General features: G+C 46.4%; 4 protein-coding genes across 4 annotated transcripts; 3 read left to right on the forward strand and 1 right to left on the reverse strand.

Moving 5' to 3' along the window:
* The first annotated feature begins 1,527 nt into the window (after positions 1–1,527).
* LOC128713245 (facilitated trehalose transporter Tret1-like) lies at positions 1,528–3,043 on the forward strand. The gene is made up of 2 exons (XM_053808105.1): positions 1,528–1,594; positions 1,656–3,043. Exons 1-2 carry the CDS (start codon positions 1,528–1,530, stop codon positions 3,041–3,043), a joined length of 1,455 nt encoding a protein of 484 aa, XP_053664080.1.
* Positions 3,044–3,491: 448 nt separating this feature from the next.
* On the forward strand, positions 3,492–4,125 carry LOC128713246 (TM2 domain-containing protein CG10795). Its single transcript, XM_053808106.1, has 2 exons — positions 3,492–3,781; positions 3,849–4,125. The coding sequence occupies exons 1-2, from the start codon at positions 3,492–3,494 to the stop codon at positions 4,123–4,125; spliced, it is 567 nt and encodes a 188-aa protein (XP_053664081.1).
* Positions 4,126–8,212: 4,087 nt separating this feature from the next.
* Positions 8,213–16,274, forward strand: LOC128713601 (uncharacterized). The gene is made up of 5 exons (XM_053808461.1): positions 8,213–8,823; positions 9,447–9,663; positions 14,734–15,056; positions 15,132–15,674; positions 15,752–16,274. Exons 1-5 carry the CDS (start codon positions 8,213–8,215, stop codon positions 16,272–16,274), a joined length of 2,217 nt encoding a protein of 738 aa, XP_053664436.1.
* LOC128713602 (uncharacterized) lies at positions 12,874–13,536 on the reverse strand. Its single transcript, XM_053808462.1, has 3 exons — positions 13,402–13,536; positions 13,092–13,340; positions 12,874–13,013 (listed from the first exon to the last, which is right to left on the reverse strand). Exons 1-3 carry the CDS (start codon positions 13,451–13,453, stop codon positions 12,874–12,876), a joined length of 441 nt encoding a protein of 146 aa, XP_053664437.1. The 5' UTR covers positions 13,454–13,536.
* Positions 16,275–16,959: the final 685 nt, after the last annotated feature.

The following is a 16,959-nucleotide window of genomic DNA, read 5'->3' on the forward strand; positions in this document are numbered from 1 at the left end:
GCGATATGGCGATATCTGTGTTCCGCTGTCCTGCGGAGATACCCCGCTAGGGTTGATACGAATCAACCGGCGTCTTAATTTACCCATATCATCCGGATAAGAGCCACTTCGCCAGACATCGAAATGAAGAATCCGATAAGCCTGGAGTGTGGGATGTCGCTCGTGGAGATGTGGTGGATTGTTTTGGAAGACACGCGCCTCCGTTTATCGTGGTGACGTCGTGTCATGCAAGGACCAGCAGGCCAACACACCTCTCATTTCGAGAGAGGACAACACATTGAAGAGAACGTGAATACTGCCAATACGGCTGCTCCATTTTTATCTGCCCTGTGACGCTTTTGTCATGGTTAGTATAAACCAGTTACTGACTTATTTTGGGAGGGGGACAAACTTGAAAAATGAGTTTGCTTATAGATTAGCAGCTTTGTCTGATAGGCTATGCAGTACGATAAGGACAATAGCATAAATCACAGAACCAGTCATTGGAGTCCGCGGTGAAAGTGAAATCAAGTGAAGTGATGATTCCATGCCCAAAGCCTGAACATTTATTCTACCTTTTGAAAAATCGTTTCTGCACGATCTCTGTACACTGAGATCTGTAAAGTGTATCTCCCCACTTTAGACAAATGATATCCATGGTCATATTCAAATTTTATTGTGCAATTCCCATCGCCCGGTTTAAAGTCTAATCAAGACCCGATGCTATCACTAGAAGTCTATTGCGATTTAGTGACACTGTGCTGGGCGTGGGTTGAACGAACCGTCCCGTTTCTTTCCCTGATCTCAGACGTGCACCGGCCCAATTATCTCTTATTAATATTGCTGGCAATAAGCCCATCCATAATGCAATGAAGTACTATCTTCACATCACCTGGAGCGTGCTATCAGACTTCAGGATGTACTTCTACCTATCTCCAACGGCATTCAGAACTGTAGAAGCAGATAATGGATATGGTAGGATCTATCCACTCAACCACGACGTAGAGACATCTTAAATGCTTAGGGTTTGGTTTTTGTATGTTAAATTGCATCAGTATGGGACTGCCACTGCGACAATAAAGGAGTATTTGCATTGCTCACACGTGCTGATACAAAGCACAAAAAAAACGATCAGCTCAAGGAAAGGATCGGACAAGTAAACAGGACAGGATTTCAAAATGTCCTATGCTTACGTTACATTAAGCTCTTATCACATTCCCCAAAATGTTTGGGCTATTGGCTAATGGCGGACAAAAGCATCACTTGTAGCTGTAGACCGCATGATAATCTGGTTTCAAGCAAGGCCTAATGTTTCTCCTAACCTACATCAAAATGACTCTTTTATGATGGATCACATAAACGCGCCACACCATTCCGGCCACTCCGATGCTCCACTCCGCACGGGTACACCATAAAAGCGGTTGTTAGTGTAATGATCTTCTGATTATGCCGCCGGTCGATATCGCCGCATTTGGGTCTCTGAAGACAACGTACGAAGTATCTTCATTTTAGCGCTACTCGTGGTCAGTTACAGTCTTGTGGTGAAGAATGTCGTTAGTTGGGCAAGGTCGCGGTCGTGCACAATACCGAAATGAATACATCGCCGCATTGGCTGGTAGGTTGTTTAGTTGGTCACCTGCGATGCGGTTCTATAATTTTATTCTTCCATCACACAGCTACTTCATCGCTTGTGGCATCGGTTGCTTGTGCGGGATGGTCCTCACCAGCGCTACCTGTGCTGCGAAGTTCAAACTCTCCGATTCCGGTAACACCGGACGAAGGCTCCTGGATTGTTTCACTACTCTCGATCGGATCCATTTTCGGACCAATAATCTGTGGCCTGTTTGTCGACCGCTATGGAAGACGGCCAGTGCTATTGTTCAGTGCGATCCCCTTAGTGGCCGGATGGTTATTTATTGTCTTCGCCGAGTCCGTTGGTATGCTGTACACCGCTCGGTTATTGCACGGAATCGGATATGGATTAGCATACTCCGTCACTCCGATCTATCTGGGTGAGATTTCGTCCGATGCAGTGCGAGGATCTACTGGTGTGCTTGTGACAGTGATGGCCAAGTTGGCTTTCCTATTTGAATACTCCGTCGGACCATACGTTGGATTCCGTTCCCTGGCCTGGATCTCGCTGTCGCTTCCAGTTGGTTTCTTTGTGTTGTTTTTCTGGATGCCTGAGACACCGTACTACCTGTTAGCGCAAGGGAATAAAAAGGCTGCCGGCCAAAGCCTGCGGTGGTTACGTCGTAGCACATCCATCGACGAGGAACTAAGCCGAATGGAGAAACTTGTGGAGGATAGCAAACAGAAGGGCAATCCCTTGAAGCAACTACTGCTGACAGCCACCAACAAGAAGAGTCTCATCATCATCCTACTGCTTTCGCTTGGAATGCAGTTGACCGGTATCAACGCCATTCTTGGATACTCTCAGACGATCTTTTCCCGGTTGGCTCTTCCATTAACCGCGGCCGAGCTATCGATTGTGCTCGCCCTAGTACAGCTAGGCTCCGTCATGTTGCCGACATTTCTCGTCGACCGTGCAGGACGTCGCCCATTGCTTCTCGCCTCCACAGCCGGTTCCTTCGTTGGGTTGGCCATGTGTGCCGTGTACTTTACGCTTGATGAAACCACCAACGATATTCTCTCACCTGAACCGGGAGCAGCACATGGATGGATCCCGTTCGGAGGTGTGTTGCTCTTCATTATCTCGTTCGCCATCGGTTTGGCCACCGTCCCATTCGCCATTCTGGGTGAAGTGTTCCCGAAACATATTAAAGCAGCGGCAAACTCCGTATTTGCGGTGATCACTTCTGCGGTGGTGTTTTCCGTAGTAAAACTGTTCCAGGTTATTTCAGACGGTTCGGGAACGTATGTTTCCTTCTGGATCTTTACCGGATGCACTGCCGTGACGGGCGTTTTGATTTACATCGTTATCCCGGAAACGAAGGGCCAATCGTTTGAGCGTATTCAGGAGATGATGATTCAACGTGGTAAGGCCAATCAGTGTGCTCGGAAAGGTGATGATGGTGTAAAGACACGGCCTCTGCTGTGTTAAAGGATGTAGAGAATTGATAATTCACTAAATTAACAAAATTAAAAAAAAACAAATCTTATGATGTAATTTCATTGTGTTGCATATGTGCGTAATAGCGCATCAAGGAAGGAATACTTGAAGTATTATTCATAATTTCCGGATGCAAATCGATAAAAATGAATTTTGTCCTCCACGCGGTTTTTGACGAAATTCAAATAAAAGCGCTACAACGGTAGCAGTTGCGTCAAACTGTTCATCTACTCAACAACAAAACCGTTTGCATCGCTGTGTTCGACACCTCTGTGCTGTTGGCTCACAAATGTCACACGCAAATAGTTCGTATGTAAACAATAACACAAGTCCCGCGTTCAGCTGTTATTCTATCGAAACTGTTTCATCTTTTAGTGCTAATAAATCAGGCCAAAACTAGTTCGCACTTACACCAAGGGTTGATCGTTCAATAAGAAAAATGCAAAGTTTAATCCGAACACCACACCTAATAGCGCCAACGATTGCAGTGGTGATGCTGCTCTTGCTGATACCAACCTCTTCGGAAGTGGAAATCGATTGCAACAGTTTACGGATGGGACAGTACATCTGTCCGGACCCAACGCTTCGTCAAATCGATCCCAAAACACAGCAGCTTCGCGGATGTACCCAGGAAAACAAGGCACGCGTGTGGTGCGTCGCCGTGGACGGTATTGTGTGCAGTGAGACGAAGAACACGAGCTTCACACGCGAGATGCCATGCAAATGGACGTGAGTAATAACCCACCGTAATGCTGCCCCTTCAATCTTACTTACACATATTTATTCACGTTTCTAGCAACGGATATCACTTTGACACGGCGCTTTTGCTATCCGTCTTTCTTGGCATGTTTGGTGCAGATCGGTTCTATCTCGGATATCCGGCACTCGGGCTGCTAAAATTCTGCACCCTCGGTTTCATGTTTCTGGGCCAGCTGGTGGACGTGATACTGATAGCAACGCAAGTCGTTGGGCCAGCCGATGGGTCGGCATACATCATACCGTACTACGGACCGGTCATTACTGTCGTGCGAAGTGATAACTGGACGTACCGGCTAGCGCAGGATAACTGGTGATTGCTGGCCAACATCTTTCGGTTACCACGATGGCCGCGAGCGGAAAATTAAGCTGCGAATGACGCTTGCCTTATCGGAATGGGTGGAACGATAGGAATGGATGATGAGTTGAATGATCTCCTTCACAACAAAAAGACCACCCACGAAGTGACGTCCCTTGTTTGCTCCAGAAGCGAAAGGTGCAAAATGTGATACGATAGTGGTAGTGATGTAAGTCATTTTTTCTAGCACAGAATAGAGATGCCAATAAAATATAGTTAAATAGAGGACTGTTGAATCAGAGAATATTATACCGCTCCACGTTAAAGTACAGCAAATTCTATACACTTCCTTTAAATTCTACGTTAGCATAACTGTAAAGTTGAAAGGCCAAAGTAGTAAATTGGAATTTGTTTGGCGAATTGTATCAGGGTATCGCTAAAAGTTTAGCAAGTTAGAGTTTTCGCACAGCCTTGGTCATCCTTGAGCTTCAACGGTAGGAGCTCTAGAATAAACCCGACGGTACACGACATCAGTAACAATTTGATCGATACTACAACTTCACCAACCATTGTATCGGATTCTGTTTGCCATTTCTTTTTTAACCATATGCCAATGGTAAAAGCCGTTCGATTCGCGTTAGGTTGCGGATTGTAGGGCATGTTTTATGATTTGTCGTGTGCACCACGACAGAGCGAAGAACAAAAATGAACAGTTCAATATGCGGTTTTTGGTTTTGTTGGAGGATTACCATGCCCTAGACCCTGCCCATGTCTATCCGCCTCATGATGAAGGGGGGAAAATTGACGACTGCGTGTATCGATGCCGTTGTGGTTAGGATTCGTTTGCGAACTAAATTTATTGCACCACTCCACCAAGGCAGGATGGGGGAAGAAGACGTGGTTTTTATATCGTGGACCAGTCCGTTTGATCCATATCTGTTTAGCATCCGAACGTTGGATGGATTATCCATCGGCCGGTAGCTGACATGTCCTTTTTTCGCTATTCCATTGCCTGACGGGTTTGATGGACGTATGGTGTGTCAAATCGCTTTCACTGCTTGCCCTCCTTCTGGTACATAGTTTTTTTGTTGGAGAAACTCTTGGACAAACGATGGAGTTAGACGATCATAATAGGGGTTAGCATAAAAGATGACGTTGATATGAAGACCTCAACGAACAATGAATGTACCCGGAATGTATTCGTTGTATACAATGTACAATCGAGTTCAGCCGTTGCACAGGTAAAACTTGAAAGGACAAGCGGTACAGGGCAGCCATTTACGACCAAACATGATCAAGGCCACGTGAAAGACGATCATGACGGCGTTTGAGAAGCGTTCCGTTTTATGACGAATACATTTTAATCAGGCGGGATGCATAATGGAGCTTGCTTCTTTGCAAAGGGCGTCGTGTGTCGAATGCTACATGATGAACTTGGCAGCTTCGTCGATTCATGTTTGTTGCCGATTCGTTGCGATCGAGAACCAATCAAATCGTGCAAATATAGTGAAAAGGGCCAACTAAACCAGAGTAATGTTGAGATTAGTGGAATGTTTCTGAGAACAGCCTTCCATGAGGAGTCGTTCAAATCATGATGACTCTAAAAAATTTCGAGTTAAAAAAAATCACAATTCCTATACATTCTTCTTCAGGTTTTCATTTTGAATGCCAGTTAGACTTAGGTCATAGGACCCATAAATCTGTAAAAACTCATGAATCTTCTGAGTACTGATTCAGATCCCATCATTCGGATCAAAGATTCACCAAACACAAGTTTGAATATTCAAATGATCTTTAGTATGCTTACATCCTGCACAATATCAACATCAGTATATGCCTTCTACTCTCCTTTTTCTCACCCTTTCCTTTTTAGTATTTAACCTTTAACCATTTTGAATACTAACCTCCATCAAAACTGTGCCTATAGACCTAGTCTCGTTAAGCCTGCAAACCAAAAGCTAACGTTGTGAAATTCCAATACAACGATTCGTGTCGTAAATCGTCTTCCAGATGTGGCATAAACCATGGTCGAGGAAAGAAGAAACAAGCGAAACGAAAACCACTCACCACCACACACCGAAAACCAGCCAGAGAATTTATGTATGTCAAGAACTCGCAAAACTTTGGCTGCTTTGGAACCGTTTTGGGAGGTACCATAGCTTTCGGATCACCTCGCCGTAAACATAACCCATAAAGGGGGGTGCCAGGACACCGCCAAAATTATGTATCTATGCTGCCTTACCTCACCATTCTCGTGCAACCCGTTCCGTAGAACATTGTTTAGCCACCAAAAAAGGGCTTGGGATTGGCAGTGAGGGCCAATGCGAATAAAAACTGTTTCACTTTTCGCGTGTCATTTTGGGCCAACTTTCCCTATCCTCCTGCCGCTTGTTGGCGGGAACGACTTCGATTTTCGAATCTCCATGTTTTCAGTCCATGGCCAAAACGGACAGGGGAGGGTTCGCTGCAAAGGAAGGAAGACCCGTCTTTGCAATGCAAAACCTTCTCCCTCCCACGGTATTCAGCCATCTGCACGACATTGAAATTACCGGTCGAATGAAGTGAATGATTTGTAACAGTACAAGCAAGGCAGCTTCTCCACACCAGCGTACCAAAACGACCACTCGATCAAACGGAAAGCGTGCCTCCGAAACATTCAAACCCGTAACTGTCTTGCAGAAAAGGATCAATAAGTGTCAAAAACGGCTTTCCCTCGCAAAAAAGGGGTATTAGACCACGTTGTAAATTAGACGCAAAGCAGTTCACCGACGTTGTGAGTGCGTGGGAAAACACCCACGTACACGAAAAAAAAAACGTAAGCCATATCTACTCACCTGGTTTGGGATGCCTTGGTGGGAAACTGGTTCGATTCGGGTTTTCCCGAACATTTTGCCCTCCCAATGGCGCACGGTAGGGCCCGGTGCTTGCTTTTCACCGCATTGAGTAATTCTTCTTCTTCATTTCCCTATTGCTACCCCTTCAAAGCCTGCTACTGGGTGTACGGATTCCTTGAATGAAAGCTTGGGTCGCTGTGGCAAGGCTTTGGATCGAAGTCGGCGTTGCCTGTGCTGCGGTTTCCGGCACCTTCGAAGAGTGCAAGACAATGGAAGAGAAAGAGACAAATAGTGTGGAAAAGGGAGGGAGTGTGAAAAGGTAAACACATCTCGTTCTCTCGCTCGGCGCCACACCAAAATCGAATCGGGCTCGCCGTTCGTTTTGGTGTGCCCTCGTCGTCGTCGTGCGGTCGTGAAAGAGGGCATTGGCACTACCTGTACAGGCATGGCAGGTTCGTTCCGAGTTCGTGCCAGGACGCGGACCACACGCGCTCCAACAGTAAGTCAGTGCGGGACACTCGCCGGCACCGGAAGCCAGGCGTCTCCATTGCCTTTCGGTACCGTAACCGTTGCCGCGATGTCAATCCCATCGTGCCGTGCGTACATTTCGCGTCCTGTCAATCCGTTTTCGATAAAATAACGATCATAAAACCGCATAACTTACCGACGACACCCGTACTCGGCTCGGAGCGGTGGCGGGTGGGAGAGGACGAAGGGCCGAGAACCTTTCTCCCTTGGGCGAGGGCACAAACGAGGCAAAGAGAAAGAAGGAAAAAAAAGGCGCTAGCAGGTGATCCTTTCCCGTCACCCGTCAGAACGTGGTTTCGTTCCGGTTTTACTTTCGTTTATTGCGGTCGTGCGGTGTTATTCTGTAGTTTGTGCCTGGAATCGTGTTCGATACGTTCGTGTTCAAGCACAGAGCAGTGAGGAAGGGAAAAAGGATCGAAAGCCGTCAGTTTGAGGTTCGGGTCCATCGCTTTCGGCACTAGTCGATGATCCTGTCGCTTCAAGCGTACTTTCCAATCGACGTGCTGTTCGGCTTTGAGACGTCCTGGTGTTCTTGTCCCTCCCTTGGTCTCCCTCCTGCCCCCACTTCCACCATTGTTTGATTGTTGTTTTGCATTTCGGGTGTTTCGTGCAACGATCCGCTTGGAATTTACATACACCCCGACTACATCGACCATCCCCATACAACCCAACCCCACGTTTGGCGTTGGGTGGAATTTTTGGACTTCGGTTTCGGGATTGCGGTTTTTCGCTTAAAACAGCATCATGTCGAGCGCTCGCTGCTTAAACTGGTCCCGACCGCCGCCGGGAAGGCATCCAGCAGCGCTCCGGAAGCAGCTGTCCTGCGTCGAACCATCGTCACCCTCACCCCTGCCCGGCGGTGGACGCTCCCAATCGGTAACTAGTAGCACGCCGTCGCCTGCCCGGGCCGACACCGACTTCTGTCACTTTCTCGTCACCGGTGCGATCATTCACTCGAACCGTTTGCAAACCTATCACACCTACAATCAGGCCCACCGTGGTGCGAGTGCCTCCCTGCTACGATCGCGCCCTTCACTGCCCAGCGGCGAAGACGGTGTAGACGGTGGTCAGCAGCGCCGTCGTCCGTCCAGTGCTAGTGCTGGTGGTCTGCTGACGACTCCGGGAGACGAACGAACCACCGTTAGGCCGGGCCGGAGAGCGATCTTGTGCAAGCAGCTGTCCCTCGATCGAAGCATCCTGGTAGCGTCCTCCATCGCGTCCGGAATGGCGACGGTTGCATCCGGCGGTGGAGGTACCTTGGCGCTGGGGGCTGATCGGGACGAGGTGAGTGGTGACGGGTGGGCCTTCAATCGGAAGCAACAGCAGCAACGATCCGGAGCAGGACCCAGGAATGAGTGCGTATTTTCAAGTGATCCGATTTGTTCAATTTTATTGCTTACAGTTGTTAATGGTTTATCAAGCGAAGGATTAAACGCATCGTGTGACATGTGGCTAAGTGATAGTGGTGTTGAATATCGGAGCATTTTTTACTTTTACTAATTATATAGTTACAAAGCGAAACGAGCACGTCCTGTAGTAGTGATGAATGATATATTAATGCTATGTATGGCTTGATATAAATCAATTGCGCTTAATAGTGTAGCGAATAGGATGCATATTCTCACTCAAGAAGAGTGACAGTAACGTGTAAATTAAATGCTTTAATTGAATATTTTATATTAGAAGGAGAGAAGGACTTTCCCAATATTCATTTACGGTTTAAAGTGTTGTTTCAGTAGTACTTTGTATAAAATAGTTCAAATTTACAGTAATACTTCATGTGATTATTGAAATATTTGATTGACATTAATTTGAGAATGTAGCACTCCTTCCTAACTATATTTTTGTGTAGTGTAGTTAAGTGTACTAAAAGTGTAGTAAAGCCATCTTTAAATCGTAACAGTATGAGCATTTCGCGAGGAACGGTCAATTATTGCCAATTGTTCTCTAATTTCTCCTTTACTACTCTCGACCGCAGCTCGGATGGAAACGCTAAAAAAGGCCTGAAGTCTAACAAAGATTCACGAATCAATATTAAAATCTTCCTCGGTCAAACCGTGCAGCAAGATTCTTCCGACACTGGCATAAGCGATACAGAGGGAGCAACTCCAACGACAGCACTACAGCAAGGAAACAACACTAGCCGGCCGATCGTTTCCTACTCCAAGCAGGACGCTCCACCCATCACGAACATGGTAAGTAGTGTAAAAATGCAGCACTGGGCACTCTGTACCAGGTCTTTCAAAAAATATTTCCCTCGCCCGAGGTTACTGAACCTCCCGGAACAGCTGCAAAAGTGTCCCGATTTTCCTCGGTTCCTTGTGACGCCAGCGAGAAATTGCGTTGTTAAGGTGGGTCCGTGTTCGATGGTTTTGATAGGGAGCCCCAAACGAAAACCCCCAAATCTATACCGCCCAACGGCACAAAGGAGAAAAAATGAAACACCAACAAAACAATAACGACGGTGACGGGTAGAAAACAGCGACAGCGAATGAGGTCGTCGTCACCGGGCGGAAAGTAGGCCACCAGGCGGCTCCATTACGTCGAACTTGATAATGATATCCACCGGTTACAAACAATGCAGTCGATGAATCGAGACGATTTACGCTTTGCTAGGATTGTGTTGGGCAAAAGTTTGGTTAAGACAGCGCAGGCAACAAGAAATTTAAACAAGTCGAAGGTCAGTGTGCAGAGTTGGGTAAAATCTTTACGAATATGAAGTTGTAATTATTAAGGAAGTGCTTTACCGAATTCAATGTAGATGATAATGTGTTTACGCCTTTTTGGTTACAAAGTTTCTTCTCGAATTCTCCCAACTTCGAATTGACGCATTTCAGATGAAAGTCGCCTAAAGGTATGCAATTCAATTAACCACACATCCATTCACTCCCCTGATTCGAACTAAACAGCGTTGTAGAGGTAATGTCATGCATACATTTAGGCGTTGTAGAAGTTTTCAGAAGATACTACTGCATTTATGACATTCTCGTATAGTTAGAGGTATTGGATGAAACATAGCTTACTTATTTTAAAGATTCCCAACGTTACAACAGATCTACATTTTCGCCCATCGCAAAATCCATTGTAAAGTAATTATATACTGCGGTAAGCTTTATGCCTTTAAACTTATCTTAGTACGAGAGGTCTTCCCACTAGTTGTGTAAGCGTTGAAGGCAACATTAAACACCTCTGTTGTATAAAAGCCTATCGTTTTGCAATTGAAGGCAGGCCTTGCGGCATGGAAGCTTCATATCTCTCGAGCTGTCAGCTTTTGTTTGACTCGCCTGACGACAGCGTCAGTCAGAGGAGCAAACCTACCCCGAGCTTCCCCGACAGTACAACTAGGTCAGCTGGTCGGTTCGATTAAAAATGCAACTCCCAACTACGGTGAGTTCGTGACTGCTTCCGATTTGTTTGTCCGTGCCGAGCATTTTCCGTTCATTAAACGGGGGGCGGCGGGGTAGCTATTTGTGCGATATTGAACACAGCCCTTACTGTTCCCCCGAGTGCCGGGTGTGTAGAATTCAATCGGGAAATCAGAACACCATGAATCCAACACCCACGAGCACCGTTTGTTTCACAGCTTGTATTCTGTTGCCGTGGCACAAAGTGCAGCTTATTGCATAGCTTTCGGTGAGGGTAGATAGGGGTCTCTTTTTGTAGTCCGTCCGTTCCGGTGTATGTTCATGGTTTGGTGAGTTGCTACCGTGTGCCAGTTGCTGCCGAACGGTGAGGCTAGGCACAACCAATAAATTCCGGCAGCTCGATTACGATTCGATAACGCGGCAAGTGCATCTCGAGCGTTCCCATCCGACCAAAGACAGCTAAAAAGAATTGTTCAATAAGGAGAACGTTCGTGTTTCTTAAGTTAACTCAAAGAACCACTGTATCGTAATATAGGATGTATACAGCTCTGTGCCTAAATAGGAAAACTACACCCAAACAGTTGTGCAACCGTAGTCTTCGTGCATATTTTTAATTATTTTGTGCATTATTGCACAATTTATACACCAAAGTCCCTTCTTCCCATTGCAAATGAACGATTGTGATTCCTAAACGAGTGCCACCGTGTCTGTAAACCGTTTACCAAGTGCAGGGAACTCTCGACAACCGCCATAAGGAAGTAATTAAACAACCATCCTGTTCCTCACTCTATACAAAGTCTCCATCCACTTCAATGAAACGAGTAGCAAGTGTGCATTGCATGTGCACCAGCAAACAATAACAGCCAACAGTGTTGTACATTACCGTAGGTAAGATTCGCTTAAGGTAAGGAAAAAAAATGCTAATTAATGATCCTTTTTCTAACAAAGCAAATGAATCCAAACGAACGAGCGCACTGGCCGTGCCATTGTTTTAGGTTAGGTTTCGAAAATTCAAAGCACATCGTAATCCCTAGAGTGGTGTACTTGAGGGAAGTGAACGAAACAAAAAAAAAAGGCAACAACATAGAATCAAGACAAGGGCCTCCATAGTGTCCTTGATTTGTTTAGTACTAGAAACACGTACAATGTTCCAGCTAACATCTAAACCAAAGAGTGGTATCTTTGTGATGTTCGTACCATTGTAGCTCATCTTTTGTCAAATATCTCACTTGAGTGAGCTGAGTGTGAGAATCCTTTTTCCACTGTGAAGTTCACAAAAAGTGCTCGCAGTGCTTACTAACATCGATATTCACACTATCGATCACTACCCATAAAGTGAGCTTTCAATGCAATGCCGATAGCAGAAGAGTCTCCAATCACGCAAACTGATAGCAAGGATAATAAAAGATAATGGATAAGAATTACTGGTACCTCCTTTATGGTAGTTATTCATCTGATGGGGATTTCAATGAGCGGAGTGAGACGAAAAAAGTGTCTGCCCTTTATCCATCATGCCAAGACAGATGTCTACGGTTCTGTTTTCTTTGTAGTGAACAATTTACAATCCTGAGCTATCCAAATGAGCTGTCGTTCATTTTGTGTGAGAGCTAGCTTTCCGGTAGTTTCCACTCATTTGTAAATTTTCGATAAGTTCACGAAAGATAAGATCACTATGCAATCGGACCAGCTCAGTAGCCCATTACCTAACACTAGACTGCAACAACATTTACCCCATCATCATGATTAGTATTATCACTTCCAATTTGCATCTGTCGTCGTGATTTCTGAGGCATCCCCTACGCCACCCATGCGTTTTTTTTTTCTTTATTGATGCGTAACTACGATGGAAACACTGATAATACGATAACATGATAGCAATGCTGTATGACCTGAAGGCAACGGTGACTGTACGGGAAGACCTTCGAAAACCGTCAACGCGGCATCGTGACCAACCGGTCCGCAGATGATTGATGATGGCCCGCGTCGGTTTTGTGGAAGCTACTGCGATGAATGTCAGACGGATAATAGAGCGCAATTACATCAGTAGTTACACAGCGAACCGACACAGAATTCACAATTAAGGTATCCCTGATTGCCGGTCACACTTCTGCAGGTAGAATCGTATGAGGCAAGCTGTAGAGCACAGCCTCTGTCAATCGTGTAACGATTTTCGTACGGCACTGCAAGGGGAGTAGTAAAAGCAGATGAGCTAGGAACGAAGGATAAGATCGCTATGTTTGGCTGCTTTCTATACGCACCGTAACGCTGGACACGGTAACACACGTAACCGGTCGATCGACCCCACGGTGAGACGGTGGAAGACAGTGGTGGATACCATGTCACCTGCGGCCAATACGGCGTCGTTGGATAAGTAGGATACGGTGAGGTCGGTAGAGTGGGTCCAACACCACCGCCACCTCCAGTCGCAGGATTTCCGCATATGACGGCACCCAAACCGTTTCCTTCACAATTGTTACAGGAATAGCAGACCAGCTGCGAGTTGACGGCTTTCATCGAAATGATAATAATGTCAGATGCGGTAGATGGGGGCTCATGCCCGGCACTTACCTCCTAGAACCAGCAGTAATAACAACGCTACAAAACTCGTACTACGCGCCATTTCGATCGGCAAAGAACAATCGCGCTCCCGGACAATCGAAACACTCGCTGGAACGACTTCCTTGCAACTGATCAACGAAAATGCCAAATGCCACCATCTAAAGGAACTTTCGGTGATACTCGTATCATGAGATAAAGCGATCCAGATAAACTCACGTCACATCAGTGCGTGATGGTGTCACGTACAGATGGTCTAATAATATATTGTACACTTAGGTCTATTTTAGTGTATTTATGCAATTATTAATGCTTAAACCATCACAAGTCATTGGGAGATGTTTTTTAATTGAATATTTTAAATTGGCTTTTTTAAACATACACAAAACTTGTATGTACATTTGTTTGTACTTGGTTTCGTATGTAAATATCATCATTATCGGCAGAGAACAGATAATAGCGGTAATGGAATGTGCGAAAAAACCCAGAATCGAGATGATGGATGACTTGCTACACGCCGAGATGTTAAGCAACAGCACAATGTTTTGTATTAATTGTAATGCACGTCATGGTTTGTCTCACCGTTGAATGTCTCATCGATCTGGAATGCAATCGTCAAATATGCCAAAAAATGATAAGCGATTCATAATTAAAATTGGTTTAACGTTGGGGATACGTTGAAACCATGATGTGTTTGTAGGGTTCTTTTTTCCTTTAAAAGTCCAAACAAACGATCAAATTATTGCAATATTGTATCTCCATACCGAAATACGACATTTCATCATGAAGTATGAAAAAAAAACTGTCGATCGACAACATGATTGGCAACGGCGTTAGCGTGCACAGGTTTGGGAAAGCAGCTAAGTACCGGCGATTAGTTAGTCGTCCTCGAGGCTACCCTTGCCCTCCCTTCGCCCAGTTCGCAAGTGTTAAATTACATGTCAATTACACATGACAGCAGCGCCATTGCTCGTGCCCGAGCCGCACTGGAGCTCCCCAACCGGGGGAGTCGAGTGTTTGCAAATGTATTGCAAAGTTTCGCCACTGCACCGGAATTGCGTCACTGTTCCTGCGGACTGCACGTGCAAAAGCCGTTACTGCTTTCGTGAGTTTTCATCGCTGCTTTTGCTGCCGGAGCGTTCTATTGGAGTGAGAAATAAAAACTTTTGCCGTGTGGTGTCGACTGGGGGCAAAATAAACTAAAACGCAAACACCAAAAGCACAATGCACGCGCGGAGTCGCTGAACTGACAAGTTGATGTGTGACTTTCACCCTCACGCCATTGAGCAACGATTTTTCTATCCTTTATTTCTTTTCTTTCCATTCTTTCGTTTTCCATTCCAGTCCTCTGACACTGGAACTGCCGGTGGAAAAAGCAAACCCACCAACGGAACTATCAGCAACGGCACAGCGAATCCTTCCCAAGCTGGTGCGGGGACCTCGAATCCAATAACAAACGCCGGCAACGGTTCCAGCGCTAGTGGAAGAACCTCTTCACTGGCCCAGCGCAGGGCTCAGTTTCAAGCGAACCGACAAAACTCAGAAGCGCACGATCGACGCCATCCGCCACTGGTGCGGGCTATGTCCGCACCGATCCGTCCAGCTGATACTGAAGCGTCGAAGCTACTACAAGGCAAGAAGAAGCCACGGCGTAGGAAAGTGTTAAGGTAAGCGGACGAACTCGATTGCCAATCTGATGCTTGATCGTTCCCTAACCAACTGCTACGTCTACGTCACATTAGGGAGAAAGATGAGTATAACATCTGCGAAGAAGATGAGTTTAGCGATGATGGATGCAACAAAATGGGCCCACCGGGAATGGGTGGAATGCAACCCGGGTCGGGATCGAACGGTCGGCCAGTACCTGCCTGCATTTTGCCGATGCGTTCCCGCTCCGTACTAGGCGGTCCTTGCGATATAGAGACACTTGTTTCGCTGCTCAGCTCTGGTGGCAGTGACTCGGAAAAGGAGCAAGATTCGCCGCAAGCACCTCCGGGCAACGTTGGGCAACAGTCGCCAACAGCTACCGTAACACCGCCGGCCACCTTTCACAGGACACCATTTTCCTCAGCCCATCTCGCAAAGGGACGCGCACCGATGCTCAAGAAAGCCGGCAAATCAGTGTCGTTTCAGGAGAGCGACCTCAAACCGGTCGCGACAGCCGGTCTCAATCGGGACTACCGGAAGCCAACGTTTCAACCGACGGTGGCAAGCAGAATTCGTCGTACGCAACAGCTAGTTAGCACGCTAAATGCCTTCCAACTGAGCAAGGACAAGGACCGAAGGTGGTGATATGACTGACAATGGCCGAATGATACCGACCTGTTTCATGCAGACCCCTTTACATTGCGTTTCTTTTCAGTGAGGATACAGATACGGACGATAAGCAGAGCGAACCATCGGACAGTCTCGAAAGGGATCATCACAACGACAACGGCACATTCACTGAGCCGCCAACGATACCGTCCACCAATGTCGGTAGCGTTAAGGGAAACGCCAGCAAGACATCCGGCAGCGGTGCGGTTAACGTTTCCACCAACGGTGACCTACAAACGCCCAAAGAGCAGGAATGCTACCGACTGTTTCTCAAGATGTCCAAGAAGGGTTTGGCCGTCTCATACGATACCATCCTACGTGGAATGCTCACTCCTACCGAGTTGCGCGTACTGCAGAAGAAGAAAAGCCGCCAGTGCATTGAGAATGGCACCGAGAACGGAACCGGTGGTGAAAGTTCGCCGGAAAATGGGACCACGTTTGAGGAGTTTCAGTACCAACACAGGAGCGAGGATGTACAGCTTACCATACCGGAGGAACCACCCGCAGCGCCGAACGAGCACGGCACTGTTGAACAGGACTGTCAAATTGTCGCCGAAAGTGCATACTGAGCGTGTTGAGTGTGCTTCGATTTTGTGTTAACCTATCACTTTGTTTCTGTTGACGTGGGTTTGCGGCTGACGTGTAGAACTGTGATAGGAACTGTGAACACTGCGCGAGAAGTAGACAGTGACCGGCGCTCCGGCCCTGTCACGGGAGCACACTACTGTTTGTGTTTGCGAATGTGATGTGAAACTTATGTCTTCGTTAGTACTGTTTCGGTTTTGTTGATACTGACCAGAGTTTAATGTTAATGTTTTTTCGCTTAATTGTAGCAGAACAGAATTGTGTGACCGATTAGCAGCAAGATGGTAGTGATCGTTCTTCGACTTGCGTGGCTCCCAAGCGTTTCATCCAGTTGCAGATTCCACCAGATACAAACGCACGAATAAATAGCACCATCAAAGTCAAGCCAGAAACCAGTGGCCTCTAGATGTCTTTCCATTAGAATGTCATCGTTATGGACTGCTTTGACGAAACAAACAAGCATTGTATGCGCTGGCTAAAATTAGCTTAAACTTTAGCTGACCTGCGGAAGCCGTACTTATTATTTTGCATAAAAAAAACAATCTCATTCCTTATTGCCTACGACGTCTCGTCCAGTACGCAGAAAATGAAAAGTCGTCCAGTCCAGAAAATGTGCCTGGTTGTGATATGATGGGGGATGGCAAACGGAGCCCGGAGGATAAATAGTTG

This window comes from Anopheles marshallii, chromosome 3 (genome assembly GCF_943734725.1).
Source record: "Anopheles marshallii chromosome 3, idAnoMarsDA_429_01, whole genome shotgun sequence".
Taxonomy (NCBI): Eukaryota; Metazoa; Arthropoda; class Insecta; order Diptera; family Culicidae; genus Anopheles; species Anopheles marshallii.

Coding starts and splice junctions, on each gene's coding strand:
- LOC128713245 (XM_053808105.1), top strand. CDS start 1,528: ATGTCGTTAGTTGGGCAAGGTCGCGGTCGTGCACAATACCGAAATGAA. Junction 1,595..1,655: donor ATACATCGCCGCATTGGCTG/GTAGGTTGTTTA, acceptor TCCATCACACAG/CTACTTCATCGCTTGTGGCA.
- LOC128713246 (XM_053808106.1), top strand. CDS start 3,492: ATGCAAAGTTTAATCCGAACACCACACCTAATAGCGCCAACGATTGCA. Junction 3,782..3,848: donor GAGATGCCATGCAAATGGAC/GTGAGTAATAAC, acceptor TCACGTTTCTAG/CAACGGATATCACTTTGACA.
- LOC128713601 (XM_053808461.1), top strand. CDS start 8,213: ATGTCGAGCGCTCGCTGCTTAAACTGGTCCCGACCGCCGCCGGGAAGG. Junction 9,664..14,733: donor CTCCACCCATCACGAACATG/GTAAGTAGTGTA, acceptor TTTCCATTCCAG/TCCTCTGACACTGGAACTGC. Junction 15,057..15,131: donor CGGCGTAGGAAAGTGTTAAG/GTAAGCGGACGA, acceptor ACGTCACATTAG/GGAGAAAGATGAGTATAACA.
- LOC128713602 (XM_053808462.1), bottom strand. CDS start 13,453: ATGGCGCGTAGTACGAGTTTTGTAGCGTTGTTATTACTGCTGGTTCTA. Junction 13,341..13,401: donor ATTACTGCTGGTTCTAGGAG/GTAAGTGCCGGG, acceptor TTTCGATGAAAG/CCGTCAACTCGCAGCTGGTC. Junction 13,014..13,091: donor TTACCGTGTCCAGCGTTACG/GTGCGTATAGAA, acceptor CTCCCCTTGCAG/TGCCGTACGAAAATCGTTAC.